General features: G+C 45.1%; 1 protein-coding gene across 2 annotated transcripts in view; it reads left to right on the plus strand.

Moving 5' to 3' along the window:
* The window catches only part of LOC117230970 (neprilysin-1), a 78,985-nt gene extending 52,629 nt beyond the window's left edge, over positions 1-26,356 (plus strand). For both annotated transcript variants that reach the window (XM_033488958.1, XM_033488959.1), the window contains 12 exons: positions 10,257-10,388; positions 10,572-10,670; positions 10,747-10,925; positions 22,351-22,537; positions 22,658-22,834; positions 22,934-23,034; positions 23,358-23,413; positions 23,484-23,770; positions 23,840-23,998; positions 25,238-25,314; positions 25,399-25,668; positions 25,750-26,356. In XM_033488958.1, the coding sequence (XP_033344849.1) occupies positions 10,257-10,388; positions 10,572-10,670; positions 10,747-10,925; positions 22,351-22,537; positions 22,658-22,834; positions 22,934-23,034; positions 23,358-23,413; positions 23,484-23,770; positions 23,840-23,998; positions 25,238-25,314; positions 25,399-25,498 (1,554 nt within the window). In that variant the 3' untranslated portion in view covers positions 25,499-25,668; positions 25,750-26,356. The remainder of the gene's footprint in view (positions 1-10,256; positions 10,389-10,571; positions 10,671-10,746; positions 10,926-22,350; positions 22,538-22,657; positions 22,835-22,933; positions 23,035-23,357; positions 23,414-23,483; positions 23,771-23,839; positions 23,999-25,237; positions 25,315-25,398; positions 25,669-25,749) is intronic.
* The last annotated feature ends 418 nt before the right edge of the window (positions 26,357-26,774 follow it).

Here is a 26,774-nt window from a genome sequence, read left to right on the forward strand (position 1 = left end):
TTGGTTAGTCAAGACAAATCGTGATTCCAGTTGTCTTGTTTGGAACTCTGACGATTCTATTCGAACGGTTGATTTCGGTCAGTTAACCGTGTCGCGAGAAAAGAGCAGTTGAAATTGCGACCACTTAGAAGCCCGTATTTAGGAGACTGCAGTAATGTACGTTCCATTGACGTCGATAGCGACCAAAGAAATAAAAATCCTTTCGCGATCGTACGTTTCCACTGAGTGTAGATTTTATAGTTCCATATACGAGCGTGTGTGTTCCCATTTCTTTTTCACTCCTGCAATAGTTATACACGCGAAATTATACTTAATGCTGCCAGCGAAAGCTATCCTTGTCGTTTCACGATCGGTTTACGTTTGTATGGATGTCAGATGGAGGAAGAATGTTTCTAAAAATTCCTGTAATGGAATGTAAAAATGCGACTGACTACGTTCTATCGTGTTTTAGTTAGACTTGACAATTCCTTTGGTTGCACCGATAACACTTCAACTTGCTACTTTTATTCGCAATTCTTCTCCGTTTTTTCTTTTTTTTTTTCAATGTCATATCGGTATCTCGTAATTTGCAGTACGTAAAAGTTGGTGCTTGCCACTATTACCCGACTCTCAATTAGAGCTTGTAATATTCGCACGTGATATTTTTCAATTTCACTCGTTATCACAGCCGAGCTTGCTATCTGTCACCATCCTTTAATTAGAACTTGCAAATTTTTACTCCTCGTGGTTTTCAACATCCGTGTCGTTTAATAACGAAAAATCTGAGCTCACGAGTTTCTACGATTTTATAGCTCCGAGGCAAACTTAAAATTAACCCACACAAAGTAACTGCACTCGGTTTGTACAAAGAGAAGCCAAACATTTCCCGGTAAGCTCGGATCGTGTAACATGCAGATTCGCCGATGCTGGGAGAAAATTTTACTGGCAACCTGATTCCCGAGAGATGATCGGCCGTACAAATTCGCGCAAGAGTTATTGCGCTGTCCGGAAAAATATATCGTAATAAAACACACGGTACGGCAGCTTTCATACGAACAGGTTGGCGCGGTGTAACGCGTTCAGATATATGTCTTTTGTGCAGAATGAAGCTGAGCCCCGTGTCTTTAATTCAGGACGCGCCATACCGCAGAAATACGATCGTCCCAGTCTCGCGCATCAATGCACTAAATCATAGCCTTAAAAAATTACGCTTCTTTCGAAGGGTGCATAACTTCGTGCCGATTTATATCTCGTTACATCGATCCTGTCGAGCTGCAGCTTCCACTCTGTTTCCTAAATTGTCACGCGTTTCTCTCTGTCAAACTTATTTTATACAGGGCAACAACAGCAATTTACGACATATACTAATCAAGTTTGCAAATTTATCGAGGACGAAGCGCCGCATCAAATAATTCTGCTCAACATTTCCCATTTTATTCCATTTATTTTCTCGCGTAAAATCATTCTCTTTGCCAATCGTATTTTTCACCGATCGTTAAGAAATCTTTGCGAAATTGGATATTTTGGAACCATCGACGCGACAACGTTCACGCGTTCCTTACTGAAAGGATATAGCGTCTAGAGGCGCACCGGAGTGTGCCAGATATCCTGTTCGAATTGTTGGTGCGCGATGCGACGATGCTTTAGAAATAACTACAATATCATCTTCTCTGCAGGACATCGACGACGAAGAAATCGGACAATCAGAAAAGATGCAAACCAGACACGGAGGACCGGCTCTCGTAATCTGCAGCGAGAGAACAGAGACTTTTCCGACTGTATTAGCAAGGTGCTGCATTTCCATGAAGTTAGTCGAGTAAAAATGAAGGAAACGCGCGTTCCATGATTACATCGAGAGAGGGCGAGAAAGAGAGAAGGTGGAACGATCTGCGAGATTGCGAGACTGCGATCCAAGGGAGGTCTTCCGCTCGATTTCGCAATATGAATCAGTAAATGAAGAGCGGCGCGCATGGAACGGGAAAGCCTACACGAGGGCGGCAAACAATCTCATAGAGAATCCGATGCGAACAGAGAGAAAAGGACAAGGGAAAGGGAGCAAGGTCGATAAGCCCGAGCCGATGAAAATTCGGGAGACGATCAAATTTCTTGGAAATCGTCGTGACAAAGCGCGGATAACGCGTACCCTGTCTACCGCGTCGCGTTAATCGTCGACCGTTTTCACTTTGGCTGTCTTCGACACGTTCCCGTTCCACCGTGTTTCTATAGAAGAACTATACTACAAGAACTATAGAAGACTAAAGATCATAACGAGCACCTTCTTATTGATCTTTTAATTTTGATGCTATGATTTTTATTTAAGAAGCGACGCGGTTGAAGAGTCTACAACGATAAGGGGTCGTTCAACTTTGGAACGTTGTATTTTTAACACGATGCCAGTGCGACGATGCTTGCAACGGTAGTTTTCACTTAATTAATTTGATGGAAGCTTTAAATAGATCGCGAGGGAGCTGGTTGGCCGACGAATTTGCACGCGACCAGATCGAGGATGCGTGGAAATCAATCAATGCGACTCATGAAAATCGGACGACATCCTCCGGAGAAACGTATCCACCGCCACGCGGGTGAAACTGTCGGATTTAATTTGCGTAATTGATTCATCCGGCGACGTTGGCCGACAAATGGTGCGCGCTGAGGAACAAACGTAGCGCAGTTCGTGACGCGAATTTTCCTCGAAAATGCATCACGAACGGAGCAGTATACGGCAAAACAAATTTAACTCTCGGCCTAGTTCAGTCGGCGGACGAGATAAATTCTTTCTTTTCTGCAACTGCAATTAAACAAGGACCGAAAGTGGTAACGAAATTGTGAATTCAGCGGCCGCGTAAATGAAGTGGGGGCTGGCTAGAACTGCTCGTTGGATACTTAAAAAGATGTTTCCCTTTCAGCGCGCTCGAGCAGCTTGTTTCGGAAAATATACTCGAAGGAAAGAGCCACGCGGAAGAAAACCAAACTGGGAAAATTATAACGCGGAAACAGGTAGCTTTAATTAACTAGCGACTGATGCATTCAACGTGAACTGGAAATTAGCAGCACGAGCAATACGCGAACTGCCTAACTCATCTTAATACAATTTATAACGTTCATCTATTCAGGCTATTGTTTGAGCAAGTCCGGTTTTTCAAAGAAACAACGGTGCTGTCGAGCTATTCATACGATAACACGCCATTGAACGATACTTCGCCATGTCGAAGTCGTTCAAACTCGAGTCAAATCCGCTCGAGGATCGTTCCCATTTTTCACGGTATTTGATGACAAGCAGTTAGGGACATTAATCAGCCATTGAACCTGAATAGAAGCATCGAGAGTCTATATGTCGGCGTTAACAAACGATTATATCGTTTTTGTAATTTTCTATCGGTCTTGGTCGAATTTTTCAGCAGTGACGAGCGCCCCAGCGTCCTTTGTTCCCACGAATCGGTAAATTTCGTGAAAGCGCATCGTTTGAAGCAGCACCGACGCCAGACAAGTCACGATCGAGTGAAATTTCCTCGAGATAGCAATAAAGAGGTCCATCCATGGAATAAATAGTCCGACAGACTCGTTGGCTGGCCTATTTAGCCTCAGCTATCATGTACACGCGGCAAATCGCAGCTTTCCGTTGAAATTACGCCGATATCCTCTCGAACTATCCCCTCGAACTGGCCACTCGTACGAAATTCTCGAATGGAGATCAAACTCGGTGTACATTGCGAGTTCGAAAGAGAAGCGGTTCGCGAGCGTAGTTTTTTCTGCTATTTCTACCATTCGTCTTAATTTGTCGCTTTGAATCGAACAAGAGACGAGAAGATGGATGCTTAGGGATTGGAGCAGCGAGATACCCTTCGATTGCTTTTGGAAAATTAATTTACTGATTCGACATTGATTTCTAATCGAAAAAAATACCCCAATCCATACCGATGTTTCCAGATCCTCGTAGATCTGATTGTAGCTTGTTCATCGTTTTCCTTAGCCCGTTGACAACACCACTTTCTTAATTTTCCATGACATTCTCTGCGATATTTCTTCTCCGCGGTCTTTATTTTTCTTTCTTTCATCTGTATTTTCTAAACCACTTTTTCAATGCCGTATAACTTCGTAGGTTACCGATGGTGGTTTCGGCTGGATTGATGATTCTCAGGTGCGTGATTTATCATGGGAGAAGGGAGAGTTCAAGGGTCTGTTTTGCTCTTTCTTCCATGTTTTATGCTTCTTGCTTATTTATATACCAAGAAAGCATTAGATCATTAGTAATCTTGCGACGATCGATAAAACATGTGCGTAATAACCCTGCAGATATATCAATGGAATTATTATAACTTCTAATAGGTACCCTCAAGCTTATTTGCACAAATGAGAAATGTCCGTTTCGTAAACGATTAAAAAATTGTATAAACTGGTTCGTTTATTGATTAAAGATAGACTATCTTTACGAGCACATATATTTCAGATATTTGGTTTACTTTGTATGCACATCCTCCTCGTGGGTCTTAAATAATTTACGGATTTTATTGTGGCCCTTTATATAATTTACGATAACCGGCCACTAAATTTCATCCATAAATATTAATATATACACACACACACACGTATATATATATATATAAGCACACTAAATCTGTTTGATTTACATAGAGAATTCGATAAATTCAACAATTAACGCGTATAAATTTTGTATCGAGCTGACCGGTTCGCAACGGAAGGAGGAAAGAAACACGAGAGATCGGCTGTTGGTCATATCACGAGGTCGAAACGCGCAGACGTAACCGGCAACGATATTTAGTGTCCTCGTTCTGGTCGCTCGTTTCATCGGGCGGAGAGATCGTTAATTCAGATACAAGGGTTCGATTAAATTTAATAAATGCCACGTTCGAATTCCGGTCAGAGTAGTGGCCATTGATATTAATTCGCACGATGAATATTAATATCGTTACGCTTTCTGACTTGGCGATATCGAGTCGTTCCCCGGGGTATTCTCGCGCCTGAATTTTCTCTTCAAAAATTGCACGTTACTCGAACAGCGATACCTCGCCAGGGACCTTCCGTTTTCCGAGGAAACACACCTCGCAATTTACGAGCAGATCGCAAGGTGGCCGAGAGCTGAAAATTAATCTGCCAAGTTTTATTTTTTTACCACCGAACGCGATAAATTTCGGCAACGTCCTCCGAGAGTAGATACGACTTCGTTATTTTCCCAGCGTATCTATATTTATTCGTATCATTTACCGTCGAATTGATTCACCGGACACGACGATCCAGTGGAATTAATCCATCGAACGCGACGACCAGCTTCCTCGATGCATCGACGTACGAACGTTACGGCGATTTTGATTAATGAAGCTTGGCGAGTTACGCGCGGTTTCGTTTAACATCTGCCGGCGCGCGTGCCAGCTTTTAATGAAATTTCCTGCAACCCAATGTTTACAGAACGACGAATTATCAGTAATTAAATGTGTCGTGTATCGTGGAAATGCAGAATTCTTCCGGTAAGATATCTTTATCATTTCTGCAGTGGTTCAGCGAAACGATCGAGCCTCTGTAAACCAGCCGATGATTTTGCTTCATTCTCGATCCAAGTTTTTAGAATCGATCGTTTCTAGACCAATGTCTTGATTGTCAAGAGAAATCAAAAGAACATCGATCCGCAGTCAAAGTGGCTGAATATCCGGGCAAATGCACAGCGAGGTCGTGACGCCTCGTTTGCTCTCGCAAACCACTGATATTCCACGGATTAAAAACATTCGTATCCGCTATGAATCTGCGTAAGCACTTTTTCCCGGCGATTTATCGCGGTAAATATGACTGCGACTTTTCGACAAATCTCCACTTTACGAATGACACGGTTTCGCTCTACTGTCAGAAAACGAATGGAAAGTAAATGTTACGCGGCGGATGATGTTTGAACTAGGAAAATTGATAGAGGGACTAGAGACTCCGAGCACTCCGTGATATTAAACTTGTTAAACAATCTCACTGAAACAATTACTTTCGCGCGCGATCTTTTTCCCGCCAGTTATTGCCATACGCAAACGACAGAACGAGCAAACAGTATTAATACGATATATTGAGATATGTATAATTTTATGTGCTACACTACGTTAGCTACGTAGTAATGACACTTGTATGTGAATATCAGTGTGTGGACGTATATACGTGCACGACGTCTCGAAAACAGAGGAGTGTAAACTGTTCAGTTAACAGTCTGGTATGGAAGAAGGTGAGACGCGTGCAAGTGTGTATCGATGAATATCTTTGAAATCGTTTATCAAATGAATATATAACTATTCTAATATAAACTCCAAGTGCAAATTTAGTATTTCTATACCATTATTTCGGCAATTAAGATCCAAAATTCTTAACACGATGACACGGTAGTTCCATGCTCGTTTTGTGGAAAAGTGCGTGCATTGATCTAAAGCGTAACAAATGCGTAGCGAACGATTAAACGTAACATGCGCCTTCGACTTTCGCCTACGGGCGACTCGTATCTCGAAACGAAATTGACTCGTGAAAAGAACATTATGGTTGGTCCGTGTCAGCCTCTGCCGAGGCGGCTCTCTATTTTCCATCCTTCGAGGAGCATTAGAACATACAGAAGCACCATTCAGCACGATCCATCTTCAATTTATTTTCCAGCCATATCCGACCCGATGTCCGATTCCTCGCTTTCATCTCTGACACGTGTCTCACGATTACGTCACTTTAATTAACGCTGGAAATTCGACTAAATGCACCGTGACCGTTTGCATCATCACGAACGCGGACGGCGACGTCATCCGCGTTTCTCTTTTGCACCGTTCTTCGTTTGGACCGTACGATTTCTTGCCGGACCCCGTCGCTTCTGGGAACGAGTAACATGGAAATCGAATTGAAATTTAAATTAATGACTTTGCCGGGCTCGTCGGTGGCCTCGTTGCTCTGCTCGTGGGACTCGATGCGACGTCGTGCTACATCTTTAATAATCTGCATGCGAAAAAGGCTTTTGTTCGAAGAATATCTCGTCTCGTACGGTGGAACAGTGAAAAAGACACGTATACATAGTAAGTTTGGGTTATGCGACTCATCTAAGCTTCGATATTTTAAAATTCCAATAAAGAATAATTTTGATTAGTTTACTTATACCAGCACTCGCGACAGAATGACAAAATTTCAATCGCGTCCTCTTGCTGGTTAAAAATATTCCTACGTCCCAAAAATTAATTATACCGGCCGGTTTCATTAAGTTCTTTTTTTTTTTTTGGCAATTGGACAGATGACGGCAAAGGGACACGGATCATTTTGCTCAATTTCTGAAAACGACGAGCAGCCATTCGTAACTGGTTTTGTTAGACTGGCCGGCAACGCGGATTTAATAAATTCGCGTTTCACCGTTTTATATTCCGACGCTTAATCTGCAGGCCGCGTTTTGCACGGTCTCCTGTGAAATAAAACGCCACGCGACGGTCGGACCTTTTTCACCGCGCTATCCTGTCACCCTGAAAATACATATAAGTAGTTAAGCTCTAACCGGTGCAAATAAACCGCGACCGTTGGCCGGGAATTATCGGATTCACCTTATTAATTTACTCGAGCCCAGCAGCGTTAAAACGTTTATTAAAAGAATTGGACAACGCGTCTACTTAATTAACGCTTCCTTGTTCCACGAATTATTACTATTTCCGTACCTGTTCTCGACATGCGCGTTGTAACGCGTAACATGCAAGGATACTAGTCAAGTAGAATAAATTTAAATAAATTCAGTCTGTAGAAACTAGAAAGAATTTAAATAAATTCAATTTCAAAACTAAGCGTGAATTTAATCTAAAACAATATAATAGGTTTTCTTTGGAATTCCAGGTATTATCATTTTTTCAAATTATCTTTCGTTCGGTCAATTTGAGCGAAATTTTCACTAACGAAGAGAATCGAATGGTGGTTTTGTAAAAAAAAAAAAAAAAAAAAAAAATTCACCGAAGCACGGAGCAGCCCGGGGCTGAATTTTCAAAATCCCTACGACGCTTTAGCGCGTGGTCGGGACAAAAAAATCTGGCCAGGTATCGAGACGAGTAATCGAATCCAACTCATTAATTCGGCCCTGACCGCTTGGGCGTCGTTTCGATTTCGGCGTCGCTGTTTCGAACTTTTTTTCCGAATATTCCCCAGGCACAATCGCTGTCTCTGTATCGCTGCTATCCTTTTCTGTATCGCTACAGTCCATTTTCCTTTCTCCCTTGTTACTTTCTCTTCACGCTAGCTATAGCTAAGATACCAAACTACCAAGTTCTGCCACACCAATCCTCAGAAACTTTATTAAATTTAGCAAAGATAAAAATTCTTTAGAAAATTCTTTCCTTAAAATTTCCCCCCCGACGAAGAAAACGACCGAACTTCCAATGGTTCCAGAATATCTAACGCCAATTTCCCATAATTGGGACGTTGCTGCTTTCTGTTAGATGAATTTTTCCTTCGGGTAGCCTCGGCTTCTCCGTTTCATCCGCCGGTTTTCGGCTTGGTTCTTCGTCGGAATCCCCCGCCGCGCTTTCAATTCCGCCGTTCGTTCCGCGCGAATAAAACACGAACCAACGGATATTGCTTTAGTTACCATACCATTCGCTGGCTCTGCTTGGCTGACGAGCTTCTTCGCCGTGACTTCATTTATTTACCGAAGGAGGAACACAGCGAATAGGAAACGATCGTTGGAGAACACTCGAGGACAGACGGAGTTGGACGAGAATCTCGTCCCATCGAACCCACGTCCACGGAATCAATGGCTCGATCCCGTGAAAACTTGGAGAAATTGGGTCGCGTTATTTTTGTGGGGCGCGGGGGTGGAAAGTGGGTAAGCCGACCGAACAAGCTGAAGAGCCGGAGAGAGAGGGAGGAAAAGCAGAGGGTGGATCGCACGTGATGACACACTGTCGCGAAAGGAAATGGAAGCCGCAGCTTTGTGCCACGCTAACGACTTCGATAACGATGCCCATCGACTTCACGGTGTTCCTTTTAATTCGTCGAACCGTTAGTAATAACGGGACTTGTACAGTCCGTGAACTGTTCATAAAGGATTTCAAGCAATCAACTTGGTCTTGTTCTCCGATCTGATGCTACTCGCCAACGTCGATGAGGATTCAAGTAGTTCTTCGTCTCAATGAGAAGAACGTTAATGGAGAACTTGCTAAAATATCGGAAATAGAGAAACGATAGAATGTAGAGGATCTAATAATTCTGCAGTGAAATCTACGCTCTTGTAGTCGACCGACCATTCAAATGGAAATTATTTCCATTTAAACGCGTGTCTTGAATACGTGTAAAATTTAGGTATCGTGTACGGAGATCATCGAGACGTCCAAAGAGAATTCCAAGAAATCGCGGTCTATTAAATACACCTCTTCTCTGAGACCATCTCGACGAAAGTGTCGACGATGGCGAGAATGGCCCGGCGAAGGCTACCGGAAGACATTTCGGCGAGCGCTGTTCCAGTTCTCGGGGGAACGCGTGAAACTTTGCTCGCCGGGGGAGAAGAAGGAAATGAAGCAGGCAAAAAGAAGCTGTTCGATAGTCGTACCATTACGCTACATACATGAACATTCGGAGAAGTACAACCGGCGCCGGGGCGAATCGCGGCGCACGTGCTGTAACCTTCCTCGAGCGGAAAAATTCCGACGAAATGCGTGCCAAAGATAGAACCAGCAGCCATCCTCGGTCCTGAATGGCCCTATCAACGCGAGCTTCGATCAATTTCTCTTTTTTCGTCCCGTTGACGCGTTCCCTCCGATAGCGGAGTCGCGCCGGAAGCGCTCATCGATCTCCCGCGAAATTATTTACGCTCGAGTAATTCAGGCCTTCCCCTCGAGAAAAGCCGCGTTGGAAAAGTTGGTTCGTCGTTATCATGGAAGCAAGTAATAAACGTCTGAGATGTTCCAACTTTAAAGAAGGATCTTGGATTTGCATCTTCGAAGACAATCGCGGTTTAGTTTTTGCGATGAAACTTTCAAGTTCTTTCGAGATTCGCCGTTCCAAGTATCAGTCTGCCGTCTTTTCACAAACGTTCAAACCATCGATCTTTCTCCACCGTCACGGATGACGCATTTGTCCGGCTGCCTATCTCGTCGTTTCCCTTTCACGATCATCAATCCTGATCCTTTAACGACCACCAGACCAGGAACACTTGAATCTTTTTGACGAATCCACGGGCTTATCCTCGTTGAGTGGGCGAGCAGATTTTACACGTGTGGCCGATTAAATACACACCGATCTGAAGTCTATTAATCGGATGATCTCACGCAGTGGACGATTGCTTTCAGAATAAAATGGAAGAGCAAAGATCGCGGAGGATTCAGAAGATCGTTGACGGCCTTCTGCCGAAGACGATGGATCCGAAGGATCGCGCCTCGGAGACCGATCTGCTGCTACAGTTCTGTCTATCTCTCAGCAAGGTGAGTCGATACATCTTTTACAGCCCAGTAACGAATCGCTACCTAAATATCTTTGAAGCGTTTTTCACTTTGACCCTTTGACAATTTACTTTATAATCGCATTCATTCTTTGTCCATCGCCCAATTCTGCGCCCTTTTGCGCCATTTCATCCATCGAATAACGTTTTTGCTTCGACCCTGCAGATCTATCCGAAGCACAAGGATCTATACAATTGGGTGGACGTGGATCAGAGGGTGTACGTTCCTTTCAACATGTCGTATCTGCAAGAAAGTTTCGGTTATGTGAGTAGACGTTAACCATCGCGATACCATCGGCAATTTTGCAGAGGAAAAATGATGTGCTTGGTTCCTGGGTTAGATAAGGTGGGGGACGCTGCTGAATGCCACTTTAGGCGCTGCCACTGCCGATCTTTACAATCACAGTCGCAATCGGGAACGTCCTGCTTACGGCTACGACGATCAACTGGTCTACGTTTATGTTACCGCTCCGCGTTACTTCCGCAGCCTTGGGAAACTGCTGAATCGTTTTTCCCGAAGGTAAGCGCCACTTTACGCCTCGATATATTGTCTGGGAAAGTCCGTCAGAATTTCTCGCTCGCACGAAATTCGAGGATTACCAGTTTCTTCCCTCGAGAGCAACTAGCACCTGACAATCAAAGCGTACGCGCGGTGGACTTTACGCGGGCTGGCGTGGTATTTCCAGCGTTAAAATTTGAGAAGAGGTGGTGTCGGTATCGCAGTGAAACGAAACAGCTGCCATAAATTCTCGTAACCTCGCGGTATCGCCGCTTTGATAAGGCGGAATTTAAATCCGCCGTGAAAAGGTTGGGAAATAATTTATCGCGTTCGTGAAAAGATGCAGCACCAAGCGCAATCTCGCAGGCTCGTATCTTCCATGGAAGTACGAATTCGATTCCTGCTGGTCTTTCCGCGACATTAAGCCCGATCCATGGAGTATTAAAGGCCCTGGCCGCGTGGAACCCGCGAAGCTTAATCGAACACCTCTGCGGCGCATGATTTCTGCCTTAACAGCTGATTACACAAATCGTAGAACAAAATCGATCGTAGAACTGCGGAATGTTCGTGTTCTATCCATCGCGTCTTCGTACGTGGCCCTCGTTCCTTTAACCTTAAACGCAGAAAATGTACGCTTCAGTTCGTAGACTTTAGGACATCTGTTGGCTTCATACCGGTCGAAGTCAAAGCGATCAACTACACTTTCACATAACAGGATTCACAGATGCATAATTAGTATTAAGATAGTAAAGGATGAAACACGCGAGCCAGTAGAATCTCAAATGGAGAAAACGCAGAGGAAATACAAATACCATAAATTACATGGACGTTGATTGATAGATCCCATAATGACTAATAAACGAACTAAATTGAAAATAACAACACCGTGGCTGTAGCTGCAATTTCACGGTTCTAGGTGGAGCCGTATAATCACGCTTTCGCGTCTGGGGAATAAATCCTGCTCGTTAGGATCATGTTCTGTACAACAAAAATACTCGTCGATCGATTGCGTTAATTAAAACAAGGGCAAATGGTTCGCGGATCGAATACACGCGAACACGTTTACCGTTCTGCAGCTGCACGCGCGTTTACCGCGGTAAAGAGCAACGCGTCCAAAAAAAAAAAAAAAAGAAACGAGTAAAAACACGCTCACCATTTGTTTCGATCATTCGCGGAGAGACGCGATCGCGAGATATCACGTCAACGAGAGTTGTAAGTCCTCGTTACGATTGAACAATCGACGCCACGAACTGATCGATTCCCTTATTTCGATTATGATAATAAGGGTGGTTCAATGAAATCTCACAGAATCAACACAACTAAATTAATATTTATTGCACAACTTATTAACTATAAAATATAAATGGGACAACAAAGGAAATGTTACTATGGAATGCGCGATACAAAAGATGTGTAGACAGTTTGGCTTCTCGAAACGTTCTGATTCTTTCTGGAAGGCGACCCCCACTACCTTCGGATCACGCCACCGTCTTTTACGCCAGATCAAATAACGGCCACGAATCGACGTTTCTGGAGGTCGCTCTGCTTAATGAACCATGCGCTTGCCACTACAATGTTTATTTTGCCGGGCAGCCGCGACGATCCGTCTGTGACATTATAGTGCCGCGACCGACAGTGAAGAATATGATCTATGGCAAGCCGCATGGCGTAACATCCTCCCCCCGTTGAGAGGGTACCGATCAAATTAGCGAGATGTGGTTGAAGTTCCCATCTTAGTTCGTCTCGGTGGCTAGTTGTTCGGGTTTCTCGAGATCGGGTTGAATTGGCAGTGGGACAAGCCTTTTGACGGCCCGATCCAAAACGCTCTTTGCCGTCTGAACTGTAGCTGTCCGGATGACACCATCGGCGCCTGGATGAACCTTGATAACTCGGCCCAGAGGCCAATGCATGGAGGGAACGTTGTCCTCTCTGAGGATGACGATTGTGCCTTTTTGGATGCCGTGTCCACCCTTGCTCCACTTATTGCGGTTGGTTAACTCGTTCAAATACTCCTTATGCCAGCGGTTCCAAAAATGCTGTTTAAGCTGTTGGATATGCTGCCATCTGGAGAGTCGGTTCGATGGAATGTCTCTGAAATCTCGATCACGTAAGCACATTAGTGAATCGCCAATGAGAAAATGTCCGGGAGTGAGGACTAGGAGATCGTTTGGATCGGTGGAGATAGGAGTTAGCGGGCGGGAATTGAGGACTGCTTCTATTTCTATGATAAGAGTATTCAATTGTTCAGAGGTGAGTAACTCGTTGCCGGCTACACGCCTGAGGTGGCGTTTAAATGACTTCACCGCTGCTTCCCATAGCCCACCGAAATGCGGCGAATGAGGGGGAATGAAGCGCCATTCGATTTGTTTGTCGGCTAAAAATGCGGTTACTTTTTCCTTGTGATCGTCCGATTGTAATAAATCGTGAAGCTCTCGTAATTCGTTGCTTGCTCCTCTGAAGTTGGTGCCGTTATCAGAATGGATGGTGGAGCAATAGCCTCGTCGAGCGATAAATCTGCGAAGAGCGGCGATGAAGGCTTCGCTAGTGAGATCGTCAACGAGCTCGATGTGTACCGCTTTAATTGCTAGGCATACGAAAATGGCTACGTATACTTTTATCTGACGACGGTTACGATCTCGTTTTTCCTTGATGTGGAACGGCCCGCAGTAATCGACGCCGACGTTTGTAAATGGGCGAGATTCCGTTACTCGCGCCTCCGGCAGATTACCCATCACGTATTCTACCGGCGGTGGTTGAGCGCGGCAGCAGCGGACGCAGCCTTTGATCGCCCGCCATACTTGACTTCGACCGTCAACGGGCCAGTATCTTTGTCTTACTGCGTATAACGTAGCCTGCGTTCCGGAATGCATGTGGATCTTGTGCTCGTGGTCTATGATGCGTGTTGTAACGGATGACTTAGGTAATACTATGGGATGTTTCTGGGCGAAGGTCATCGACGAATGACTGAGTCGACCCCCGACTCGCAATATTCCTTCCTTGTCTATGAACGGATTGAGTCGCGTGAGCTTACCCTTTATCGCCGCGTTCCGATCTTTTTGGAGTGTGCGAATTTCCTCGGAGAAATGGATGTTTTGCAACAATTTTATCAGTTTATTGTGCGTTATGCGTAATTCAGTAACGGTTAGGGGTGCCGCTCGGTTCCTTTTCTGTCTCCAACGGAGGCAACGAGCTATGATTCGTATCAACTTGGGCCAGGATGAATACCTTTGCAACAAACAGTAATCGGGGGGGTTTGTGGACAGACAAATCGCCCCCTTCTGCTCCGGTACTTCAATTTGCGGTGTTAGTGCCCATGTCGGCCAATAGCCTTCCGACTGGTAGAGCCATGCAGGACCGTGCTGCCAGATGGTTGGGCGCAGAAACTCTTCGGGTGTTTGGCCGCGTGATATTAAGTCCGCGGGATTGTCGTCGGTAGGAACGTGGCGCCAATCACGGATGCTGGTTTTTGTTTGAATTTCGGAGACTCTGTTAGCGACGAATGTTTTAAGGGTGTGAGGTGATGTATTGAGCCAATGGAGGACGATAGTGGAATCGGTCCAATAGATAGTTCGAGTAATTTTGTGGGATAGGGCTTGTTGTATTGTCGACATCAGGGACGTAAGAAGGAGTGCTCCGCTCAGCTCGAGCCGAGGAATGGTCTGGCACTTGAGTGGGGCGACTTTCGATTTTGCGGTTAAAAGTTGGGTCCAAACACGGCCGTTGGTGTTAAGGGTTCGAAGATAAATACAGGCTCCGTAAGCCTTTTCGCTGGCATCGCAGAAACCATGCAGTTCAATTTCCATTGCGGACTCGATTATTGCCTTGCGTGGGAACCTGACGTTGTTTAATAAGGGTAATTGGGCATAGTACCTTTCCCACTCTGTATGTAACTCGATCGGAAGTGATTCATCCCAATCGATTTTCGACGACCATATTCGTTGAAGTAGCATCTTGGCCCGAACAATCACCGGTGCGAGCAGACCGAGCGGATCGTAAATTTTTGCAATCTCCGAGCTGATGATTCGTTTCGTGACTCGAGAGGGCGTGGGTTTGACTTCGACCGAGTAAAGAATAGAGTCGTCGGATGAATTCCAAAACACTCCCAGCGTCTTCAAGGTTTGCGAGTCGCCCAAAAAATGTTGGTGATTTGTTTCTTCTAAGGAGAGTCCGTGTAATAAGTCATTATCGTTTGACGCCCATTTTCGTATGTTTAAGCCGGCCAGTTGAAGTAAATTGGTGAGTTCTGTTCTGAGCGTGAGGGCTTCGTCCTTCGTTTCAGCTCCGGTGAGAGCGTCGTCGACGTAGAAATCCCGCTGCAGTACCTGTGCTGCACGTGGAAATCGATGTCCTTCGTCCTCTGCCAGTTGCTTGAGGCACCGAATAGCTAGATACGGGGCTGCGGATAAACCGAACGTTACAGTGTTAAGCTCATATGTTTCTGTTTCTCCACTCGCGCTGCGCCATAATATCCTTTGATATTTCCGATCCTCTGGTCGTACGAGGAATTGCCGATACATTTTCTCGATGTCGCCGGTGAGTACGTATTGATGAGCGCGGAATCTAATTAATATATAAAATAAATCTTCCTGTAACTTGGGTCCTGTGTGAAGTGTATCGTTTAAGGAGGTTCCGGTAGTGCTTGGTGCCGATCCGTCGAAAACTACACGGAGTTTGGTGGTTTGACTCGATGCTTTGGTCACGCCATGATGGGGTAAATAGTATCCGTTGTCGTCGGAGTGGTTGTCATTGACCTTCGTCATGTGTCCCAACGCCAGGTATTCCTGTATTACCGTTCGATATTCTGATTCGAAGCGTTTGTCGTGCTGGAATCGGCGATTGAGTGAGGCGAGTCGTTTACTCGCCAGCGTTTTAGAGGATCCGAGTGACTGAAGCTGATCGTTGAAAGGTAGAGCGACGATGTATCGTCCTTCGCTGGTGCGTCGGGTGTGGGCTTGGAAGTGTTCTTCGCATCGTCGATCTGCCTCTGAGATATGTTTAATTGAGGGTCCTTCATCGATTTCCCAAAACCGCGCGAGGTCTGCTTGTAAAGTCGTCGTGGATGTGTGAAATATGTTTGTAGCGGTTTGGGAAGTTGGACTCCCCCCGATTACCCATCCGAATCGCGTCTTTTGCAGACGCAGTCCAGGCTCGTATGGCTGCGTGAGGTTGACTTGTCCCACACACATCGACGCGAGTGTTGAACCTGAGCTTAATAGTACATCTATCGGAGCTGGTAAATGAAATCGTGGATCGGCCAATTTGAGATTTTTTGGTATCTCAAGTGTCGAACGATCGATGGGTTCGCTGGGAATTAAGGTTGATATGATTGGAATGATAAGGAACGTTAATGTCCGCGTGTATGTACCGTCAGTGGAAGTGATCGTGGCCGTGATGTGTCGCTTAGAGGTCGTTGTCAAGGTATCTAGAGCTCCGATCGGGACCGAACATTTGTTTTGCCTTATCCTTAACGATTTTGCTAATTCCTCGGTAATGAAGTTCATACTGGATCCGGTGTCGAGCAACGCTCGACAACGGATTGGTTGCTGTTTATCATTCAAAATATTAATCTGCGCTGTGATGACTAGATCATTGGACAGTAATTCGGATGCTATTGGTTTGATATGTTCGGTCATGAACGGAGTCGTCGATCGTCGGCGTCATTGTTTGTGTGTTCGTTTGTCACTGGGCGGTGGACTTGCAGACGCGGCTGTTCGTGGTGTTTCCGATCTGTGGTCTGTTGTGTGCCTTTTGCGACGAGTGGGTGATACGTAGGGTGGCGAAGAAGGTGTTGTGGATCGGCTATTTGATGGGGAAGATTTCGGGCTGGACGTGCTGGAACGAGACCCTGAATGGCGTTTTGTCCTATGCAGCATTGTATGATGTCGTTCTCCGCATACGCGACATGATCCTGCGAAACAATGCTTCGTTGTGTGCCCTTTCCCGAGGCAGTTGAGGCATAGTGATGCCCTTTTGACCTCCCGAATGCGTTCGCGAAGGGATTTGGTTTTGAAGGTGTCACATCTCCAAATGGGGTGTGGTCCTTGACAGGTGGGGCATGCTGGAGTAACCTGTGTCGCCGTAAGTGCATGCCCTCGTGATGCGCGTTGACGGACAGGAGTAGTTTGTTCCGGTGATTCTCTTGTTTGTCTGACTGTGGTGATCGGTTTGGAGCTTCGTGCTAATCTCTCTAGGAAGTTTAGTAAATGAATGTACGGAGGCACCTCGTTATTGGGCAGCGTCATTTCCCATTGCTTTTGGATACTTAGTGGTATTTTCGAGAGGATGAGGCTGTTGAGCATAGCACTGGTATCGGGGTAGGATTCTCCTAATTTGTTCAATGCATATATGTGTTGTTTAAATGTGTGGACTAAGCGCCTTAATTCCGTTGGAGATTCCTTGGTTATCCTTGGATAATCAATTATTGCCATGCAGTGGCTGAAAGCTGTGTATCGTGGACATTCGAAACTTTCCTTGAGAACGGCAATAGCCTGACTGTAGTTTACATTACTAAGGGGTAACGCGTTTAAACAATCGGCTGCTTCTCCTTGCAGGGCGGACTGCAGGTAATGGAATTTCTGTATGTCAGTGAGACTAGGATTTTTATCGATTATGGAGGAAAAGGTATCATAAAACGTGTTCCATTTTTCTAAGCTTCCGTCAAAGGTAGGGAGCCGAAGATCTGGTAATTTAATGGATATCGGATTTAAACTTGCGGATGATGCACAGGTTGGAGGGTTTATGGATGTCGACGGCGAAGCTGTTTGCGCGTTCCTCAGAAGATTTTGTAGCCTTGTGTCTACCGCGACGTACTGATCCCTTATTTCGAAGCCGCGCGCTTGTTCCTCCTCGTCCAATACTTCTAATTCGAGTTGAATCGCTTCGAATTGACTCGCAACTTCGGTCAGTTGTTTCTCGTAATTCTTTAATAAGGAATTTTGCTGACTCTCAGATTGCTCGTACTCGTCCAGTCGATCCGATAAATATGTGAATCGGCCGCTACAATAGCCTCGTCTCCGACGCAGAGAGATGAGTTGGTCTTCGCTCGTCATCGTTGCCGAGGATAGGAGATGGTTGAAATAAGGAACGAGCTTACCTTACTGTCGTGCGGCGTGAGGTCGCGTGTATGTTAAGTTGTGAAATTCGTTGCGTTGATGATTGTCCAGCTGCGATGGAAGGCTGCGTGGTTGCGTTCCCTTGCCAATGGGATGTGCTTCTTCGAAGATGACGCGCCTGACGTCACTGGTTTTGATAAAGTCACGTGGCACTGTGTGGTCACTGGTAAGTGCACTCTTCACTGGCACGTGATCCGGCTCGAAGGACCAAAATGTTTCGATCATTCGCGGAGAGACGCGATCGCGAGATATCACGTCAACGAGAGTTGTAAGTCCTCGTTACGATTGAACAATCGACGCCACGAACTGATCGATTCCCTTATTTCGATTATGATAATAAGGGTGGTTCAATGAAATCTCACAGAATCAACACAACTAAATTAATATTTATTGCACAACTTATTAACTATAAAATATAAATGGGACAACAAAGGAAATGTTACTATGGAATGCGCGATACAAAAGATGTGTAGACAGTTTGGCTTCTCGAAACGTTCTGATTCTTTCTGGAAGGCGACCCCCACTACCTTCGGATCACGCCACCGTCTTTTACGCCAGATCAAATAACGGCCACGAATCGACGTTTCTGGAGGTCGCTCTGCTTAATGAACCATGCGCTTGCCACTACAATGTTTATTTTGCCGGGCAGCCGCGACGATCCGTCTGTGACATTATAGTGCCGCGACCGACAGTGAAGAATATGATCTATGGCAAGCCGCATGGCGTAACACCATTATTATAGCGACTTGTTTATTAACCAAACTACCGGCGTGGTATTAAAAATAACGACAGAGAGCATCGTTGGTGCACCGGTGATTTTTACGATCGCCATACCATTTTTCGTCGCGAGATTCACATTTTGCCCGTAATTTTCTCCTTTATGGCAGCCGTACGGATATTTTTTAGTCGAACCAATCGATTCGTCGTGCCATAGATGCTAAACAGAACTTTTATGGCGAGTGTAAAAGCAGACGTAAATAGGACGAATTATCGATACCACGGCTCCTTTCGACGTAAACTCGTTTATCGAGGCGGACTCATTCGATTAAAACATTCGTTTGAAACGTAGTTTTCACATTCCCCGTATATTGTTTGTTCGTCAACGAGCGAAATATATTCAGAGGTAACACTCAATGTATGCTAATGATAATTTCACGAACGCGGAAGTTACAGCTCAACCGTCAGTTATCCCATTTTCCCTTGATTTTCATCATAAATAACGTTATACGACGTAAATGTTGTTTTGATCTTTGGCTCGAAATACAAGCCGATAACGAGCGGTTGATGTTGCGGAAGTTGATGATCGCGTGTAAATATCGGTCTGCCGATCCGAAAATTGCATAACGAATGAATATTAATTGAACGAGCTACAACTGGCTGATCGGAAGAACGTTTCGCCTTCAAATTTACGTCGCTTCCGATACATTCGTTTTCCGGCTTGCTCCTTTGGGATCGAGAGCTGCAAATTGCCGCTGTCGTCGGACAACCTGATCGATTGGAATTGTTGCAAGTTGCTTAACATTTCATACGTTCGATCACGAATGAAGTATCCATTAAACGGAGGGCAAACGTTAGAAGAGCTTCTTGATTTTGTATTCGCCAGCAAGAACGTGAATGACATTATTGTTTCGTTGAATAATCTGTAAAATAATTCGTGAAAGAGAAACGATACGCTCGTTGGAGGTTTTATTAACAGTGGTAATTTCAAAAACGGCTGAGCCAGCCAATTGAAATGGCGGTCGGTCACGCAGATGCGGTTTCGCGATTGTGTTTCGCCAATCGTTTAATCCTCGTATCAAGGGGTTTGAGAAAAACGATCTTCACCGCGCGATCCACCGATTCGGTCGAAAGCTTCATCACCACGAGGATTCTTCGTCAGGGGGATTAATATATCCAGCCGCACGTACAAATTGCCAGATCGTCGATATGTGTGTTTGTCCAGTTGGTAATCGAAACAAGCTATGGAACAACCGGCAATCGAAACGCGATTAAATCGCCTTTCGTTGCGTCAATTAGCAAACTTTGCTTCCCATAATTTCTCGGTTCAACGTCGAATAAAAAAAAAAAAAAAAGCGAATCGAGAGAGGAAATCCGAATATTCGCGCAGAGCGGGAGATTCAAAAAAATATGCGAAATTCAGCGCGATGGGTTTCGTAGATCGCGAATTCCTACAAACTGACTCCCGTGATAGTTACGCGACCGTAGACAGTTTTTATTAGGATAGTTTGAACCATGTGCGGGAATATAGCGAGTCATGCTGCAAGTAGCTTGGAGAAGCTTCGATTATTGCAAATTGTACTGATTACATTAAACGAAGTTCTCGCCACGCTCGGTTGAATTTCACGCTGGATGCCGGTTGGATTACACGTACCGATTGCGGAACGTCGTAAACGTTGACAGACTCCGCTTTGACGATGCGGCCGCCGATGAATTTGCATAATGCATGCGTATGAGCCGCGTACCAACGTAGTTAAACGGCAACACGATGTTCTCTACCCTTAAGTGATTCCTGCGAAGCTTATTATCGTCGTCGATCGATTAGAAAGGTTTAACTTTTAATCGCGTAAAACGCTCGAGCGTGGAACTGCCGGTAAGTGGTAACTTTCTTTTCATTCGTAAAGTATATCGGTAACTCGACTTACGTAGCGTTTATCGGAAACGGTAGCGACGCGAAGGAACAAGAAAATCGACGAAACATCGAATTTAATTAGAAAGCAGAAAGTTCGATGGGTAAATTGGCTGCCCGGTTCGGTCGAGTTCCCACGACAATGTTTGCTGTTCAGTGAATCGAGAGAGAAGGAAAAAAATTGCACGTTGTAAAAGAGGTAGCAGGATGCGGTATTCGCCGGAGGATCAAGTTCGGATACCTTGACTCGGATTATTCGGTCGTTGAACACGTGGAATTCGGCCTTTCCAGCAAATCCAAGGTGAAATTCTTTGCTGATCGGATGTAAAGCTTACATTCGAAGCAACAGATTCCGGAGCACGTTATAACGTCAAGCTGACTGATAGTTTCGCCTTTTGTATATCTCACCACAGGGGGACAATTATTTCGAATATTCGACTAGTCTTGGAAAGTTAAAGAGGGTAGCTTGATCGTTGATTGTCACATTCTTCTCTTCTTCTGGGTAACGAGCAAGACACGGGCTAGCTACAAATTATCAAACTCGAACTTTGTCAGTTTACGGTAATATCAGCAGGACGGACTGGTTGGCGGAGCAAACACTCGGGATTCCGAAACGCCACAGTTGGCAGCCTATGCTCGTCCCTCGCTATTATCTCTCGCAGACAGACAGACACAACCGGAGGATGAATACAGCCAGCAAACCGCGATAATTACTGCCGAAGGTATTCCGCGCAACAAAGAACCAGACGCTCGCATCCTACCGCCAATTTCTGCCCATCTATCGTCCTTAATATTCGGATTCGTTGCGTTCTTCGGATATGGAACGTTTTTTTCACATTTGCTGCAGCTTTGAATATCAATCGTCGGGAATTACGATCGTTCATCGTTTACTTTGAAATTGAAATTTTCAACGTCCGACTTGCAACTTTTATTTCGAGTTCGTAGGAATGTGTGCGCCAGTTAATTTCCAGATGATATTCCAAATCATCTCTTAAACCGTCGCAACGTCGCCAGAATTAATCTCGTAGAGAGCTCGGGGGCAGATGAAAATGGAAGCGTAGCGTAGGTTAAATGTCGCGAAGGTTGTTAGCACGGAGAACGCTATCAGCGTCTGGCGTAACATTTATGAGCAGAGAAGTTCGTACGCAGTGCACGCCAGCGTACCGTATGCGGTTAATAAACGTGGTACGACCGTAAATTTTGATACCAGCAGCGAGCATGCATCGTAAATCGGTGCCTAATTCGTCCATTACCCTTCGTTGCGAAAATTCCGCCCATCTGCGCTACTCTGTTCGCTCTGTATCAACCAGAATCGAGGTTCTACTAATAGGAACGATGATTTCACTTCAATTGAAATTATAGTTCCGTTAATACTGTCACATGCACGTAGCTCAAGGAGGCAAGAAAGGGATACGTATCCTCGAATTTGTCGAAACGAGCTCGCGCTTGTGGCGGAGGCATGGCAAGGTTCGATAGAATCGATAACGCTAATTCGTTATGCTTTCGGGGCCAGCTGTTCATTATTATAGCCACCAGGACATTATCCTCTCTTTTCCACTGAAATATATATCCTCACAGGCTATTATTTCGTACGAACACTCGTACGAGAGTTATAGCTATTTTCGAAGTCGTGGATCGAATAAAACGAAGATAGAAAGCGATGTTTTAAACGCGCAAACAATACTCACAAGTGCATATCCTTACGAAGGATTATTCACAATGGACTGTTGCTGTTGTACGCGACGGACACCCTGCACGACATCGTGAACGTGACCGGGAGCAAGGACTGGGAGCTGTCCTGTTTCAAGCTGACGAAGGATGTCTTCAGCGAAATCGTGGGTGCTTTGTATGTGCAGCAGTACACGCCGCAGTATTTAGAAAACCTAGCTAACAAGGTAAGGCGATGAAAAATAGCATCTGCTTCTCTCTATTCTATTCTCGTTGCTCTTTCTCTCTTCTCTTCCCTTTGTCTTGGTGAAAACGTTGCGATACAAATTGCGTCGTGTCGCGAACAGGTGGGAGGGCTGTTCGAACGCGTGAAAGAGACAGTAGCTGAGCGCATTTTGGTGAAATCTTGGCTAGACGAGGAGACAAGGACGCAGGCGTTGTTGAAGCTGAACTCGTTGCGGGGAAGATTTCACGTGTGGCCTGGTTTCCACAATGAGAGCCTGCTGGCCCGCGAAATGGCCGAGGTGAGGCCTTCCTCGTGCTTCTTTGCATGCGACGCGCGCGTATTCCTAGCGATACTCTTCCGTCAGCTATTCGTGACTGCCATCTATCACTTCCGGTAGGTGGAGATCGATCCGGCAGATTTCTTCCACACCGTGTTGAAACGATTTCGACAGGTTCGCACCGTGGACGACAAGGTTTTGCGCAGGAACGTCACCGAAAAGTGAGCATTTTCTTACTCCGAACATCCTAACAATAGGATCGAAAATAAAAGTGGAGTAACCACTTTCTTAGTAATCTGACGCAACGAAATTTATTTAAAAGCAAACTAATTCACGATCGATCAAAATCGAGCCGCTTGGCAACGTACTGTGCATTCGTCGTAGTCAGCTAATATTCGTAGTACTAAATCTCTACATTCTTGAACAGGAAACCTATGTCTCTCTTTCTTTTCCGATAAATACGATTTTAGATATCGGGGCTGTCTCCTTATTGCTGCAAACCCATCGATAATAGAATGGGATAAAATTAATTTTATCTTTGCAGACGTCGTCATCCCTATAGCGTATCCGCTTACTACGAATCTTCGACGAACACAATAGGTAAAATGGATCTCTAAACATTTTATAAGCTTGCCGAAAGAATTATGACGAGGGAATTCATCGATTTTAGGCATTCCACTGGCGATGATGATAGCTTGGTCATGGTCCTGGGATGCTGGGCCAGCGTATGCAGCGCACGCGACTCTAGGATCGGTGATCGGTCACGAGATTCTCCACGCTTTCGACCTCCATCGACGTCGACTGCCATTGGATCCCGATATGAACGTCGATCAGTGGCTCTGGATCACGCCAGAGTCTTGGAAGAGGTTGGAAGCGAGGATCGAATGCGTCGCGAGGCTTTATGCCAGAAGCTTCTGGAGGAAGGTTCAGTTTTATGGGAACGACGTTGCTGTACAGGTAGAGAATATTTTTTTCACATATTTTCCTCGAGCAAGTTGGGTGGAACTCGTTCAAATGATTTTTCAGTTTGACTGGAACGTGACGAGGAACGAGAATGTCGCTGATATCGGAGCCTTGCAAATTTCTTATAAAACCTGGCACACCCTGACGAATGGGAAGGATCGAAGTCTTCCCGGATTAGAGGGACTTCGGCCGAGCCAGCTTTTCTTCATAAGCGCCGCCCAGGTAAACATACGACGCCTTTCATCCACATTTTCAGATTTTCGCCCTCACTCTACGGATTCGTATCTCTGTGAATATAATTAGAGGAGTAGAGCTCAGAGCGTAAGTAGCCATATATATTGCGCTAAATATTATACACTCTATGTGTGGCGGCACGTGTCACGGAACTTTCCAACGGCTTCGTGATACAAAGCGCTACGCCGTCAAAGCGTAACACCGACGTGCCCGATGTGCCATCGATATCTTCACGCTTCTTCCGCCGAATTCTCGGAAGAGCATACACGCGCCAGCCGCTGCGGCACGTCTAATGAACGCACGCTAGTGGGGATATCGATGGGCAACGAAGGGAAGAATCAGTTCGACCTGGAACAGAAGGACATTCTATCCCGAACCGCGAATGGTGAAGAGAAACGAGTCGGCGGCCATTTTTCGAGAGATATGAAAATTCCAAGACCCCTGGTGGGTACTTAAGACTATTGAGGGTACGCGCCAAGGATGTGCAGACATCTGGGCGCCATCGTGCCCGTGGTGTGTGGCCTGGTCTCTGATGTGAATTGATGTTACAATGGCTTCGGGGTTTTTAGTTATAGGGTAACACTGCTAGCGTGCGGATCGGGACCAGCTCAAATTATATTCCTACTTGTACTTACACATCTGTATTAAAATATATTTTCTACTTCACAATTTATGTACGCGTTCTTCCGTTCATACATCTAATAACCTCAACATACAGCAACCACGCACACTGTGCGTATTTCTGGCGCGCGTTTCCGTTCAGTGACGGTACTTCGGCGGACTGGACTGCCGACGCGAAAGGGTTAATCAGCGAAATAAAAGTAAAGGAATACTTAGATTGGGGTTAGGTTTTATATTAAATTAGTTTTAGATTTATTTAATAAACGATTTCCAGGATCTTCGTCGATATTTGCACGCGTCTCAGCACTCTCTTGGTCTCACCATCTTCCATACCACGCTACTAATGGAACAGTTGCATTTATCTGATTTTCGAGAAGTTGTGCACACACATACTTCCATACACTCATACTCACATACGCGTGTCACTACTACGCGGCTAATCTAGTCTACCACACAAAATTATACATATCTCAATATATGTATTTTTGCATTTTACGCGTTTTTGAATCTTTCAGTTTCTCATAAATGTATGGAAATTAGTGTAATTGTAACTATGCGAGAGGAACGATCGTAGGAATCTAATCTTATTTCTGAATTATATTGCAGACTTACTGTTCCAATATGACTGCCGAGGCCTATATTCTTTCCGTTGAGCTCGATTACCACACACCTCAGCCTGAAAGGTAGCCAACGTCTTACTCTTTAGTCGTACCTCGAAGAATTTAACGTTATTGAGAAATAAATACCACCCATTAAAATGTGTTTAGAGTCAACGGTATAATGATGAACTCTCAAGCATTCGCGGATGCGTTCCGTTGCCCGATCGGAACCAAAATGAACCCCCCTAACAAATGTACCACATGGTGATGATCAGGCTTGGACAATCGTTCACCGACAGATTTCATCTACGACATATTCGATCATTTGGATTCGATACGGAAAATGGCGTGCTGTGGTTGGACACACTCTAAGCGACAAGGGCTAATCATTTTTTCAGCAATTGTCGAGCGATCTTGCGTCGGAGGGAATCGGTTCAGGTAATACCGATACTTGCAAGATATCGTATTTTTATCTTGATTAGTGTTTTATCGCCAACTACGTGAATCGATATTTCGCAGGAATTCTATCCGGAAAACCGAAGAGTCGAAGTGGAAGGATGCATCGAGAGATGGACGAGTATTGCGCTAGGAAGATGCGATTCGCGATGACGGAGGATCGACCGATAGATAAGCTTGTTACAGCGTTTTCAGAGTCTAAAGAACGGCCAACCGAGGAGATGTCGATCTTCGGTACGGTCGTCGAAGTAATCTCTTTTAAACGCGCCATTAATGTTAATATCTCTCCCTATGACGCTTTAGAGGACCTTAGATTTATTATAGTGAAAGCAATAAATTGTACGGCGGAACAGACGAGAGTGTTATACACACGAGCAAAATACGAATAAAAAGGAAACTAATAAAGACGTACACGTACACACGCAGAATAAGTAAATTTACAAAAAGCGCTTCGATCGTTCAGTTTGCGACAAGGCGAGTAGAGAACCGGCAAGCTTGCTAATGGAATTAGCAAAGCATGTCGTTTATTAGCGAGATCAGAGTTTCTCTATAGACAAGAATAAAAGTATACGGTCACGTTGTAGTCACGTGAACACGTGATCAACGCGCAACTTTGTAGGAAAGGCGAGTTATATCTCTGAATCGCGTCTCTATTCGAGTTAAAAATCGAGTAAGAAGGCTAACGAACAATTTCTAGAATCTCTTGAATTTCTAGAAACTCATAGTTGAAAATGATTCTCGGAGGATCGAGACCAGGCCTCGATGGAACGCGAAGTGCAAGTACTTCGCGAGAGAAATCTCGTCGATCAGACCGTGTCGTGTAAACGGCTTGACGAACGCGAACTGAAAACATTTACGAAGCGAATCGTTTAGTTTCTCGCGCACCGATTGTCTTCGCTCTTGTTAGTCTGTAAAGCCTGTAAATAACGTATCCCCTGATGATCCTTTTCGGTTTAGTTTAGTTAACTTAACGTAAATGAAGTTTGCGTAAAGGAGCTGTCCGTGTTGTATCGTTTGAAAAATAGATTGGCTGGAAAATCTCTCGTCGCGGATAGATCGCCTTACGCTGGTTCTACGAAGGCTTAGAG

This window comes from Bombus vosnesenskii, unplaced genomic scaffold (assembly GCF_011952255.1).
Source record: "Bombus vosnesenskii isolate JDL3184/JDL3185 unplaced genomic scaffold, Bvos_JDL3184-5_v1.1 scf7180000013270, whole genome shotgun sequence".
In the NCBI taxonomy this organism is placed as follows: Eukaryota; Metazoa; Arthropoda; class Insecta; order Hymenoptera; family Apidae; genus Bombus; species Bombus vosnesenskii.